Consider the following 14,576-nt stretch of genomic DNA (forward strand, 5'->3'; position numbering starts at 1 on the left):
TATTCCTACCTACATAGACTTATTTTTTCATTTCTTTTGTTTTATAGACTAAAAAAATAGACGGTTCAGTAAAGAGTGAAGACAGAAGGTTCCTACTTAGTAGTGCATGCTTTTTCTGAGTTATCTTCTGGATTAACATGGAGATTTTCTTAAAAAGACATACAGGTTAAGCCTAGAAATGACTAAAAAAAGTTTTTTTTTTCTTCTAGAAAATGAGAATATTGAAACTAAATGTTGAGGAACCGTTGTGTTCAGAGCTATCTTCCAAGTGTGGAGAACAGAATTGGCAGTTAGCAGGCTCTTGGATTCTTTCATTAGAAATGCCTTTGATTACCTCTAAATCCCAGTGATCTGGTCTTTCTCTCAATTCTACAGTAGTTAAGTTCTCAACTGCATAAGATGCCATTACATTTCACCCCGCCTTTAATTTCTATCTGTGTCTAGTGAGGACTCCTGCTTTACCTAAATACAAAATAAGCTCCCCAGGATGCTACTTTTCATTTTGCAGAGCATGAAGGGAGTTGGTGTGGCATGTCCTCTGAGTTTGAAATGCCTGTAGAAATGCCTCTACACTACCAATTAATAACTGTGACACCTTGGGCAAATAACTACTCTGGGGCTCTCTTTCATCATCTGTAAAATGGAAGTAATAATGATATCTCTCTCATATAGATGTAATGACAAAAGGATTTGGCAATACATGACACATAGCAAAAAAAAATTGATGTGTGCCACCATTTTTATTTAAATACTATCAAATGAATTGATTTTTTTTTTTTTTTACTGAAAGGAATTGGTGGCAGAGCATAGATTAACGATTCCTTGAGAGTACAGAAGGTCGGTGCACAAGTTGAAAAGGGGGGGGGGGGATTAAGTATTATTTTACTGGCATTGGCTCTTAAGGCAAAATGTAGAATATGGCCTGTAAGCATTCTGAAAGAAAGGTTTATGGATTTTTCAATTAGGAAACTCCAGCATCTCGCCACAGTGCTTGCCACGTATAAGGCGCTCGCTTAATATATGCACAATTCATTAATAAATAAATGGGTCGTGGTATAAAAATCCAGGCGCCCCGCTTCTGCTTCCAGAGAGAGAGGTCTCCTGCTGGCAGCCAATTCCACTCCCAAGTGCAGAAGGTCAGTCACTGCCCATGTTTCCAAACCCTGCTAGGGTGGGATTTCTTCATCTTTGGCAAACTGCTTTCCTTTCTTTCCCTTCAAAAATCTCTTTTCGCGCGGTCGACTTTCAAGGCACGGAGACCAACATCCCCCACATATTTCCCAAATGTGCTAATTCCCACTATCTCAGGTTCTTTAAATGTGACTTCCCCGCCGAGCCTCGAAGCCCCCCACGTAAGAATCTTGGACTTTCTTCATCTGGGCCGGGATTTTTCATGTGCTGACCACCTCAAGTCCTTGGCCGTCACCGGAGAACAGATCCCTCGGCCACACCTCCTTGTTCAAGTCAGCCGGCGGTTCCTTTTGCCAATCCCCAGAGGTAGCAGGGCTACGCAACTCCCCAAGTCTGTCCAACCCAGGCAGCCCAGGCTGTTCGGCTCCGCTCCCTCCCACCCCTACCCCTACCCCCACCTCCACGCCTACCACTCCGCAAAAAGACCCGCCAGACTCCAGGGCAGTTGAAGTCGGTTCAACAAGCCTGGAGCGCCGCAGTGTTACTCCTTTGGCTCCAACCCTGCCCGCCCTCCCATGCCACACAGCCTGCAAGACTCCCTAAATTGACTCTGTGCGGAGGCACGGTACCCTCTTTCCCTCTCCTGCTGCCTCTCCACTCATCCGCCCTTTCTGCGGTGATTAGAACGAGACTCACACGGAAATGGCTTCTAAACACGAAAAATTAAAAAGTGCAAATAATACCCTGCGGGTTACGTGTGTGTTTGTGTTTGTTGTGTGTGTCCATCCGCGCTCGTGCAGAATCTCCAAACGTCACAGTTTGCAATCCGGACAAGTGCGCCGAGAAATCCGAGATCTTTCCAGGGATTCCCCTCCCCTGCCCTCCTCTTCTCCTGCTCTCCCAAAGAGGTAGGTCTGGGGCTTTCTCTACCCGCTGCTGCGGCGAGAGAGGCGATGCAAATGTGCTACAATTTTTCTTTTCTTCTCTCGCTCCCAGCCCTCTTCTCGGGCGAACAGTCCCGAGCGCAGGGTTTCCTCCCAATTCCCCCGCATCTGCATTCCAAGCGGCCGCCCGGGCGCACGTCCTTCCCCGGGTCGCGGCGAGTCGTTCTGCGCACCCGCGGCCTCGGGCCTGGGCCTCGGCCTCGGCCGCGGCGGTGGGTGGTGCTCACGCCGCCCCCACCTTCCCCCCGGGACTCGGAAAGCCGCGCGCTGGGCGTGTGTGTGCGCGCGCGCGCGCGGATTTGGTGGGGAAATCTCCTTCGGTGGAAGCAGCTGAGTATCGCTGGCAGAGAGTATTCTGGAGCCCAGCAAAAGCCTCCAAAGCACTTGAGCTTCCCGAAAGAAAAGCAGACTAAAAAAAACCGAAAAGAAGGGAAGCCGGCTCCCCTCAAGCCCGGGTTTCCAATAGTCTCGGATCCGCCCGGAGCTGAGCGGAGGCGCAGTTTGGCGGCGGCCACTGCTCGCACCCGGACTTGGAAAGACGGTTTTTCCCCCTTCGGGGAGGAGGGAGGTGAGGGACTCGCGGGCGAGAGTTGCACCTGGTCTAGGAACGTACACAGAGGAGAACTCTGGGGTAAGTAGTGTTCTGGCACTGGAGCGGAAAGGGGGAAGGAGGAGGGGGGGGCAGGAGAGGGACGAGCGGGAGAGGGCAGGGAATGAATTATGCAAAAAAAAAAAAAAAAAAAAAATCCCCAGTATTCCGCAGCAGGGGGAGAGCGCATCACAGCGCCCCGGCTGAGTCCCGCCCGGGTCTCCCGCGCCCCAGCGGCGGGCGCGAAGTTCTTTCCAAGGAGATGAGAAACTCCCCAGTCCTGGTGGGCGACCGAGCGGCCGGGGCCCAGGCGCCTCCGCGCTGGCCCGCGGCTCCTCCTTATGGCCGTGCTAAGCCTGGGCTCCCCAGCCCGGCCTCCTGCCTCCGCCCCCGGGCGCCGGGTGGCGGGGCTGCCGCGGGGGCTGGCGGCGGCGGGGACGCTCACCTGGCCGGGCCGCCCCCTCCTCCCCCTCCTCCCGCCCCACCTGCCCTCCTCCTCCCCTCCGAATCGGGCAGCGTCGGGCTCCGTAGGCGAGGAAATAACGACCCCTGCAGTTGCATTGCGGAAAATCGCGGCGGCGGCGGCGGCGGCGGCGCTAGTTGCGGGCGATGGAAGCGAGGCAACGGGGGTTCCGGGGAGCCTAGGAAAATAGCAGAGGGACCGAAAGCGCGCGCGCGACGTGGGGAGCCCGCGGGCCCCCGACGCGCCCGGGTCCCCGGCTCCCCGCCTTCGGCGCTTGGCGCCCTGGATGCGCCGCCCGAGCCGGACTCGGAGGCGGCGGGCTGCGCGCGACTTGGGGAGCAGGGAGGGTCGGCGGAGCCTGCCGGCGGTTTCGGGCAATAATTCCTGCCTCTCTTTTTCTGTCTCCCTGTCTGCGGTGGCGTCTCCTCCCCCCGCCCCCCGGAAGCAGGAGGAGAGCGGCCCCGGAGCGCGGCAGCCGGCCTCTGACCATGCCCCGGTGAGGGGGGCGGACTTCGAGGGCAACTTGTCGCGGACTGCCTGGGCTTAGCCAGCGAGCTGCGAGCGCCGGGGGCCCGGAACTGTGCAGCGCGGCCCGGCGGGGGGCTATCGTCTATGTCTTCTTGGGGCGCCAGGCGGATCGGGGTCTCGTTTTTGCAGGAAGAGCCCGGCGCTGGTGGCTTCAGGTGGCTGCCGCCGCCGCTGCTAGTGCTGTTTCCGCCTCTCGTGCGAGGAGGAGAGGAGACCGGCGATCGGGGAGACCTCCGGGGCAGCGAGGCATCGGACATGTGTCAGCACATCTGGGGCGCACATCCGTCGAGCCCGAGGGGAGATTTGCCGGAACAATTCAAACTGCGATATTGATCTTGGGGGTGACTGTCCCTGGCCGGCTGTCGGGTGGGAGTGCGAGTGTGCGCTCGCTCGCAAGTGTGTGCGTGTTTGTATGTGTGTGTGCCGTGTCGGGCTCTCCCCTTCCCCCCCTGTTTTCCCGTCGAGTGATGCACTTGGAATGAGAATCAGAGGATGGAAATAGTCTGGGAGGTGCTTTTTCTTCTTCAAGCCAATTTCATCGTCTGCATATCAGGTATGGGACGCGCTGGAACCCCTGGCGGGTTGGGGTTCTGTTGTGCTGTTGGGAATGTGTGGGATTTTATTGTGTGTAGGCGCTCAAGTAGCCTCGCGGGGTGGGAGGGGAAAGGGGGGGGTGGCAGAGATCCTTTGAGTTCTGAGGGTTTGCTGCCTTGAGAATGAAAAACCTTCTAAGCCCAAGGGTGTGTGTGTGTGTGTGTGTGTGTGTGTGTGTGTGTGTGTGAGAGAGAGAGAGAGAGAGAGAGAGAGAGAGAGAGAGAGATGGTTATTATCTGTTAGGAGTCCTGGAACATAGAAGGGGTGGGGGATGAGAAACGAGGCAGATGGGTGTTGATTTTCAACGGCTTTCCTGCTGAGAACTCTGGCCCCCAAATCTGAGCCTTGGCAACCCCCACCCCCATCCCCTGGCTTTCAAAGTTCCCAAACTCGCAGGTTCCCGGCAGGCAAAATGGATGCAGAGCCCTGCCCTGGTATCTAGGCACTTTCAAGAGACTGCGGGAGGATGCGGGACTGGAGAGTGCCACCAGCAGGGACGAGAGGGATGTGGAGGTCCTCCGTGCCTTCCCCAAGCACATCAGAACTGGTGGTCTAAAACATGCTAGCATGCCATGCTCCACATCAAGTAAAAGCCAAGCCTGCCTGAAACAACACTCTGTGGGAAATACCACTCTAGACGGTAGCCTTTCCCAATTCCCAGTGGAATGGTAGCTCAGCCTCACTGACCTGAGGCCACTTATGTCAGTCTGTGGTTTCAGGAGTTGATGAGGTGAATCGGGTAGGGTTTGTGCCTGCCTGCCTGTGTGTCTGCGTGTTGGAGGGGATTCTGATTTCCAAGCAGTGTCTTTGTTGGTGCAGGGAGTTGGCTGTGTGGAGGGGAGCCATGAGAAAAAGCCCCAGGATCAGCAGTATTTCCCAGTTCAGTTCAGTGTCTCCTCCCACTGAGAGTGTCTACCCCATTTCTCCTCACACCTGTCATTAAAGTGCCTAGGGTGGGACCCATTCCCAGCGCTCCCTCCAGCCTGCATTCCCTCTGCAGAATTGGGGACTCAGCCAACTTCCCGCTGAAGCCACCAAAAGAGGAGAACAGGAACCTTGCCCCTGTGAGCAGACACATTTGAGCAGCACTGAGGTGGAGGGACCTGTTTCCTGCATCTTCCCTGGCCCAGCCAATCCCCACCCTCTAAGCTAGTTCTGGTTCTGGATCTTCGAAATCCTTGTCTGTGCACACCCTGGACCTCGTTCCAAATACCACTGCTCAGTGTCAACTTTCTCTTCCTAGGGCAGGAATGGGGAATCTTGAATTCAAAATCATTCTGTTTGGGGCTTTGCCACCAAACTAAGGATTTTGCCTCTGTAATACTTTAGAGACAAGAAAAAGTACCCTGGGACCACCCCAAATCCTCTAGTGGGACCTGTTTTACCCCATTCTGCATCTGAAAGGAAACATTCCCTGGTGACTTGTAAGGGCTGATATCAGTCATATGTCCAGGAATGGACTGGATGGCACCTTAGAAGACCACAGTTTACGTCTTTCTCTTCTACATGTCTATTCCAAACTCTCTCGTTCCTTAATATTTCACTAGTTAGAAAATAGCCTTTCCTTACCTTTCTTCACCATCACAAATAATTTGCAAAGCAGACAAGCCAACTGAGTCCCTTTAAGGTTTACAAAGGGTTAACATTCATTGAGGCTCTGGACCCCCCACAATCCTTTGTCTCCCACCCCTACCCTGCATTTATTTGGCCAGGCCGTTACAAAGGAACCATTTGAGAATGGGTAGCTTCCAAAAGAGGCACTAGTGGGCTCCTTATCACAGCTGTACTTGACTTGGTGTATCAGTAACTAAATTATATAAATACAAGTATTAGGAAGGGGTTATTTCCAACCCAGAAGAGGTGCTATGGAGTATGTGGCCTTTCACATGTATTTACTAAATGATCATCATTGCTATGTAATGAGAGGATAAAAGTGTAAGCAAAATTGCTAGCTATTAGCTAAACACAGAAAACTAGGTTAGCGTTCCAAATGCCTAGTTAGGCTCTGCATTAATTTGCACTGTATGAAGACATTTAGGCAGAGTTGCAACATTATGTACTCTACGTTTACACATCCATAAACTTAATTTTCAAAGACTGTACTTTCTCCAGGGCCAAGGTGGCCTCCCTCCTAAAACAACTACACATTCAGTGGTATCCATGTACATCCTAATTCTGATTAATAATATAATTATGACTCACAGTTGCCACAGTTTGGGGGACATCCCCCCCCCATCTAGCAGCCTTAAGAGGTATAGGTATACAGTGCACTAAGGTTGAATAATTGCGGCTCAGGGAGAGTTTAGTGGGTCTTTCATTTCTGTTTCCATGATTTGCAGTTTTAATTTACTCACGACTGAGCTTTTACCAAAAGGAACATAACCCTGTGATCATAGAACCTACTACATCTTAAATTTAAAAAAATTTAAAAAACAAGGCACCTCTCTTCTATCTTGGGATGAATTACCCTACCCAGTAAATGGGTACTAATTCTTCCTGAGTCACCAGGCATCCGTGATGGATGCATTGGTGGGGTTGACTTCATGACTAGAAAAGGTCAGCAAAAATCTGCAGTGTAAACACTTTACAGAAGGAAAATTTTGATGGTAGATCTGGCCTGTAGTGACTGCATTTCACTTGGTAGCCTTGACTTTCAGGAACACTCTGGTGCTAAGTGCTTTGTTAACCAAAGATTCCTACCCTCACCCCTCCCCATTCCCCAAATTAAGTGTACCCAAGGCATTTTTTTTGCCTGGGCCTGAGTGGCTATATTTGTTAAAATACAGAGCCCTGGTTTTCGTGTATTTGATGGCTCTGCACTCATCACTTGGTTGTGATGAAGCTGTCAACAGAGGGGACTGGGGGGGTCCCCTTGACCAGGCTTAACTAACTGCTGGGGCTGTAGTATGTGTACCTTCCGTTTGAGAGAGCATTTCAATTTTGGCTACTAAAAGGACAGCACAGCTAGGTTTAAGAGGGAATGCCACGATCTGGGAGTTCTGTTCCACATCAGACTCAGATGTCATTTTCCCAAAAGTGTAAGGCAGCGAAAATCTGTGAAGAGGAATGAAGGGGAGAGAGAGAGAGAGAGAGGGAGGGGGAGGGAGGGAGGGGGGAAGAGAGAGGGAGAGAGAGAAGAACCAGGATGTTTTTTTTCTATGTTAGCAAGAGCACCATTCCAGTCTTACAAAAGCAGCTCAGATCAGCGAGAATGAATGCTTAGCAGCGCCAGGAGAGAATTTCCAGGTCCAAAGACAGCTGTCGGATTTAATTTCCACAACACATCCTACGTGCCTCTATGTAACTTTACTTTTTTGTCAGTTTATTCATAATAATAGCAATAGCAATTAAAATTATGTGTGCTTTCACGGGTATTATATAATATTGCACATATTTTAATTCATCTAAGAATTTGTAGGGTAGTTTTATAGATGAGGCAGCCAAAGCCCACAGCAGATCAGCATGGAGGGGTCACACCCAGGTCTAACTGAGTCAGAATTCGATATTTCATTTCTTTTGGGATCAAGAGTTCTTGTAAATGTTTTTTTGTAAGTATTTTTTATTGCGAGGTCTCCAGACTGAAAGAATGAATTATGTGAAATGGATGTGAGTTAGAGAGTTTAGAAGTGAATGTTTAGGGTGATTGCGGTTCAGGACTAGAAATCAGGTAGCATTTGAGTTGTATATGACTGTCAGTCAAACAGTGGATACTACTACCTGGGTTTGCCACCTGCACCTGGTGGTCAGCAATCCCTATAAGCAAGGAATATTTCATACGTTCTTTTCCTAATTGGAAAATTAAAATGGTTCAACTTCTGTGTCTTTATGTATGGAAAGGGGATCATAGTACATACCCCACCCCTTCGTTACATGGATTATAACGTATTCAGTGATTTTCACTTAGCACGGTATCTGAGGCACAGGAAGCTTGCAGTAATAGAATTATTTTTTTTCTCCCTCCAAATCAGGCATTGCACAGGTTCGTGAGGCCAGGAAAGAACAGAGCCTTTACCTTCCTTCCTTCAACTTGTTTAAAAGCAAAAGAACATCATGAGCAAGCGCATTTTATAACACTGAGTATGAATCCTACTTTCAAGGAGGCCTTGGCTTCACAACTTTGAAATGTCTCTTCACTTTCTCATATAAACGAGGTTGGTAGTATTGGGCTTTGGTGCATATTATGAGTAAAACCCACTTTATCTCTTTGAGCCCAGTACTCAGGTGAGGCTTGGAAAGTTTAATAAATCACCTGGGAACAACGTAGTACTTATTACCCAGGGGGCCATAAGCCTCTTTCTGCTTGTAAATTATAACTCTGTATAAACCCAGCTTTAAAGTGCTTCCAAAATGGCAAACTACATATGCCGTCAATAGGACTTGAAAGAGAACATTCTGTTACACACAAAAAGAGCCCCACCCCAACAAAGACTACTTATCTGATGATGTTATTGGCAATATGGTTCCTGTAAATGCAGTTTGCCATTTTGATGTCCTATAGCCCAGTCCCTGACAGATACCATCATCACAGATGGGACTTTCTTATCTGTGAGATGTGAGTCTTTCTGAGTAATATAAAACCCCTGGGGGAAAGAGAAGTGTCAATGTGGACAGTCATTTTCTTGGGTGGGGAGGAGAGGGGGTTTGATTTGCCATCTTTGGCCATCAGCACCTAACACCTCAACTTTTCACCTTGATTAAGCATTGCATATGTAGCTCTGGGGTTTAGGTCAGGAAGAGGTAGATCCAGGTTCCATAAATGTGTATGGTGGCAAGCCTTCATACAAAGAGTATAGAAATTAGAAGACCCACTCTGCAGTCAGACTCTTCCTTAATTACTTCTTTCGGTGAGTCTCTTAGCCTCTTAGAGTCTCAGTTTCCTCTTCTGTAACATGGAAACAATATCCTCTTTGCCCGTTTCAAGGAATTGTTGAGGGAAACATCAGAGGGTGATCCTGAATGTTCTTTGTGTTATGTAAATGTAAAGTACCTGTATCCTTACTGTATTATGGAACGATCCATGCTTAAGGTATAGTTAGAAAGTCAAAGTTGAGGTACATACGCATAATGTAGAGTGATGTAAAATGATAAGAATAATGCTTGACTGCTAAGATAGAAGAACAGAGTTGTAATGCACAAAGTGTATAGTGATACAAAAACATTAAGAATAATGCCTTGTTGTTTGCTAACGGACATACATGCTGCAGAAGAGAGAAGTCCGGATGCAAAGGAAAAGGAGGATATTAGATAAATGTTGGAGGTTGGAGAGAAGGGATGGAGGGGACCACATCATCCAAAGGAGAGGAGAAGGAATGAGTGATGTAGAGTGAAGACAGTCCCAGCTGGAATAAAAGGTTCACTTTTATGGCAAGTTGGGATGAGCTCACATTGGGAGCTATCGAACTGAGAGAATGTGGAGTGCCTTCAGATATTTAATTACTTCATGATTTTTATTTTTTTTTTTATTATGGATCTTGGCATGCCTTCAATGGACTGAACTTGGTTAAAATTTGTGTGAAATCCTAACATTTCTTTAGGTTGTAAGTCTGTGTTGCAAGTCTCCAGCCACTGCTGCACTTTGCATGGTTTGTAGCCTATTTGGGATTGTAGATGGTTGAGTTTGGGGAGACTGCAGCTTTCTCGTCTGTAAAATGGTTGATTCCCCAAGGTTGTTGATCCTACAGTGTCATTGTCACTTACTATTTGTAAAATGCCAACATGGTGTCCGGAATACATTTACCGTGGGCCGAGTGACACCTGTCAAAGGGGAGTAAGTATAGGCCTTGGAACGAAGAGAGGCCTGTACATAATAATCCTCCCTTTGGCATTCTCTCCCCGTGTGTGGTCTCAGAGACCATCTTTAAGCTCTCGGAGCCTCTGTAAAATCTATAAAATGAGGATTGGAAAAGATATGCTTAAGATCCTGCCCTGGTGCCTAACATGTAGTGGTCACTCAGTGAACTAGAGCTACTCTTGTATCACCATTGGCATCAATAACTTATCACTTGTTATTGGCTCCTTGCACCTGTGCATGTAAATTCCAGTGAACAACTCAGTCATTTCTTTAGTGTTCAGCAAAACAGGATTGCCAGCTAGCTTGGTGTCGGGCATAGGAATCACAAAAATGAACAACACCTGGTCCTTAGTACTTACAAGATGGTACCTGCCAGGGGATAGAGTTGGGCACAAAGTGCTGTGGGAGTGTAAAGCAGGAGCAGTTAACTCTTGTTGGTGGATACCAGTGGGGGAGGGAAGGATTCATAGAGGAGAAGACATTTGAATAAGGCTGGAAGAATACATGAGATTTCAAAAGAATAGGAAGGAAAAGGCACGCAAGGAGGCAAGGTTAGTCTGTCAAAAAAACCCAACAAAGTATCAGAAGTGCTTCGAACTGGGCATGGGGAGCGGCTGGGCCGGAGTAAGTGACTAGAGACAGGGCTGGAAGAATAACCTGGGGCCAGTGTGAAGGGGGCTTGAAAGCCAAGATAAGAAGTTCAGACTTTATCTTTTGTTATGAGGAGCTAAAGTGGAGGTAAGGAAAAGGACATAAAAAAGGTTTATGTGTAATTCTTTTTAAACTTTGATCGCAATAAGCAATAACTTAGAAACCCCATTCCTTGTCTTCTTGTCAGCCTTTATTCTTGCTCACAAAACCCATTTAAGAAATACTGGTCTAATAGATCAATTAGGCCATTAATGGAACATTCTGAGTGACAGACCTTAAAAAAGAAAAAAAGTCAGTTGTCCTATCTGTTATGGACCTGATTTACCCTAATCTTTGAGATTTGGTATTTTCATGTGGAGCAAATGCAAATGTCTCCAATTTTGTACTTGAATAACAATGATAACATTAACAGTGATGGCTTTAACATTAGAGGCAGGCTAAGAGAAGTGAATCATCCGTGCACGCTTTTGTGCTGTTGAAGATCGTGCACCAAGCAATAGATTCTCTAGTTGACATGAAACGGATGCTTGACGCACTGCAAAGCATTTTCTAGCCGTTTTCCCTTATTCCACTCTGCACTCCTACTTCCAATAGACTCTGTTCACTTGGGAGAGTATCCTCATGGCCCACTAAATTATATACCCATTTTACCCTCTCGAAGGTCCAGTTACCGTAGAGCAAGTATAGAGACCTAAAACGAAATGGCTTCCTTTGTCCACTTAATCACTCAGCATTTATGGAGGGTGCGCTATGCGTGAGGTCCTGGGGATCCTACAGGAATGAGTCAGACATGGACCTTTCCCTCCAGCAATTCACAATCCAGTAAGAGACCAATTTAAAGAATATTAGTAGTTACAGCAGAATCTGATAAGTATTGAGAAGGGACACCTGACTCATTCTGAGGGTGGGAGGGAGGGAGGAAAGGAGTGTTAAACGATTCTTGGGCCGAGTCTCGAGAATGGAAGATTTTTGCCAACTGACCAGGAGGAGTGTAACGGGGGGAAGGGTGATCACGGGAAAGAGCATTTGCAAAGGCAGGAGTATTAGATAAGACGCAGTGAATGCAGGGGCTGTCAAGAGGTCAATACAGCAACCACTAGAGAGTGGGGTGTGATGGATGAGGTTGAGATAGAGGAGGTTGGGGAGATAGGATTCCAATAACAGTAACACCTTGCAAGCAAAAATTGTCAGTGAAAACCACCCTTGCGCCTCTCAGTGCAGGGGAGGCGTCCTTTAAAGGCCCAAGAAGTAGCTCTAGCTTACATCTTTCTTTTCATTAGGAACAGATGAGTCAGGGTTAAAGCTTTGAACCCGCTCTGCTTCATTTGGCCCAGATCACTGGTTATTTTCCAGTGTCACCTGTAGTTCCAGGTGGCTTCCCAGAAGCTTTTGAAATAAGCCAGATATACATTGCAGAATTTATCTCCTGACTTAGTTTGCCCCCATGTGTTTCTACCCTAGGAAAAAGCCAGAACCCACTGGCTGACTCTGGAGTGGGCAGTATGCTAATTGTCATCTTATTGTCTTTGATAATTGAGTCTTCCCTCTACCTTTTTGCAGTTTTCTGTCTCATAAAACCCTACACAAAGCTTTGGAGGATTTCCATCGTGCAGGGGTTGGGGTGGGGAGCTGTAAGTGGTAAGAGATGGTCCACGATTGCCTTTTTAAGAGAGCCATAATTGCTTTTTATTAGCAGGATTGGTCTGGTAATGGGGTAGCCAGTGTTTGGGCTTGATTACATTTGCATTAAGGTACCATCAGGATGGCAGTGGAGAGATTATCCGTGGCTGTGAAGGAGACAGCCTGCAAGTGCCTTTTCCTCCTCATGTGGGAGAGGTGTGACCTTTGTCACAGTAAATGCAGAATTAATCTTTAACTTTGTCCAATGCTTCATGCCCCGTGGCTGAAGGGGCTGGCAGTAGGAAATGAAGCCCGTGACTTTCAGGTGAAGTTTTCCAGAGCCAGTCCCGCTGGTTTCACAACACATTTGGCAGCAGTGCTAGAATTGGAATAAACACACTTACTGAAGGATATGAGTCAACATATTCCCCTTCCGCTGCCCCCTCTTCCTACCACACACAGCTACCTTTCATCCTCAAGGAAAACAGTTTTGATGGCAGCGTGTATTGAGTGAGCATAGGCCATTCTTCCTCTGTGAGGTTGGGATAATAATGAATGCTTAATGGGATTCTTGAAATGAACAAAAAAGGGACATATCTGGGGGAGGGCTCTGCCCCCCACCCCTAGCGTTTAACGTGTCAGTTCATTCATTAATGAAATGTTAGTGAATGCCTCCTTTGAGGGAGGCACTCGGCCAGGCAATGTAGTGAACAAATCAGCCGTGATCTTTGCCCTTATAGAATGTATGGTAGGTGATACATAAATATCGTGGGATTTTCCCCCCATTGTTCAACCCAGTGCCTTGCATTTAGTAGATGATCAATAATGAATGATTGGATTATTACATAAATGAGTAACAAGGAGTGGGGTTAGAATGGTTTTCTTGCTTTTGTGGGAGAGTGGGAGATAAGATGTGAGGCCAGGAGGGAGGAGAGATGAAGAAGATCTCTGTTGGCTGCCCTTTGGCTTCTACCGCATGGGGGTCTTTGAGCATGCGGAGCCGAATGGAACCTTACCAGGGAGCTATATATTTGGTAGCTTCCTATTTTCTTCTCAAACTGAACTCATCTCTGCATTTGACAAACCCACTGTTAGCTGTTTACAATGTATTTTGGCTCCTTTGTGTTGATTCCACACTGTAACACCTGCACCAGGAAGACTGAGGATCAGCGGATGTGTTGTTGTTCCTTTCTCCGTGTCGTCACTGTTCCCGTTAAAGGAGTTTGCTTAGGATATGGCATGTGCTTGTTGGATTCCAGTTTGCGAGAAGCCAGCACTTGAGAAAGCTCACTGCCCTATAGCATTGCACTAGAGTGCTTTGGAGGAAAAAGCCCACCCAGTCTTTAGTCTGGGTGCAGACTAATACAGAAAATGACTCTGTTTCCTAAGGTGTTTTCAGTCTTGTATCAGAGAACTTGACTTCTCCCTCTGGCCTTCTGTAACTGAACCACTAGTTCTTACCAGCGGGGAGACTCTGGGGCCCAGAAATGGAAAGAACTGGCTGCACATTCTGCTTAGAATCTTCTAGGTGATCTCCACAGCTGCGGGGAAATGCTCAGTTGGATGGTTTGTTGTGGTCAGTTTGCTTGTTAATTTAATTTCGGGAAAAAAAATTAGGGCCCCAAATTTTAAAAAGGCCCCTCCTATTAACTTCTCCGTAGATATATGGAGATTATACTAGTAGTTAGAAAGCGAGGCATCTATGAGTAATCAGTCAGCTTCTGCTGTATGGCCCGGGTGTGAATAAGAATGTCACTGGATGGCTGACTCTTATAATCACTGTGATGATAGTGGCTCTAAGTCCCAGAGGCTCAAATCCCGGTAGAATGACATATAAAGTAGCGAAGTCATTATTTTTTGTGTATGTAATAGACTCCATCCCTGTTTTTCCACCATGTTGAAGACGTACTGTGCGGTACGTCTTTGAAGGGCTGTGCTGCGGCTAAGTGAGAATCGTATGCATTTTAATTGCATGGGTTGGTGCACCCCCCTCCCTTTTCTTTCCTCCTGCTCTTAGAACTGCTGAAATTACGGCTTGACTGAGCCAGGTAAAGTCTTGTAATGTGCCCCATCTGAAGGTAAGACGTGCTGAACAAATTAATGAATGAGAGTTGTGTTTGTGCATTTGCTGTTGGGGCTGAAGGCGTGTTCAACTGAAACGCTCCTCCTTGATCAGGGTTCCTTGCAAGTTGGGGACTGTGTTTGCAGGTTTTCAGCGTCACAGACGTGAGTGATGGTGGAAGTCATTGAGTTCCTTTTAATGCA

At 47.7% G+C, this 14,576-nt stretch overlaps 1 protein-coding gene across 3 annotated transcripts in view; it reads left to right on the top strand.

Annotated features, from left to right (window-relative positions):
- The first annotated feature begins 1,865 nt into the window (after positions 1-1,865).
- CA10 (carbonic anhydrase 10 (inactive)) overlaps positions 1,866-14,576 on the top strand; it is a 492,279-nt gene continuing 479,568 nt past the window's right edge. Inside the window, exons 1-2 of one of the 3 annotated variants that reach the window (XM_060646444.3) lie at positions 1,866-2,039; positions 3,576-4,208. In XM_060646444.3, coding sequence (XP_060502427.1) covers positions 4,148-4,208 — 61 coding nt within the window. In that variant the 5' untranslated portion in view covers positions 1,866-2,039; positions 3,576-4,147. Of the gene's footprint in view, positions 2,040-2,132; positions 2,707-3,572; positions 4,209-14,576 lie in introns of those variants that run through there. The other 2 variants (XM_060646443.3, XM_060646442.3) reach the window with 2 other exon arrangements.

The sequence above is a fragment of the Panthera onca genome, chromosome E1 (genome assembly GCF_046562875.1).
Source record: "Panthera onca isolate mPanOnc1 chromosome E1, mPanOnc1 haplotype 2, whole genome shotgun sequence".
NCBI lineage: Eukaryota > Metazoa > Chordata > Mammalia > Carnivora > Felidae > Panthera > Panthera onca.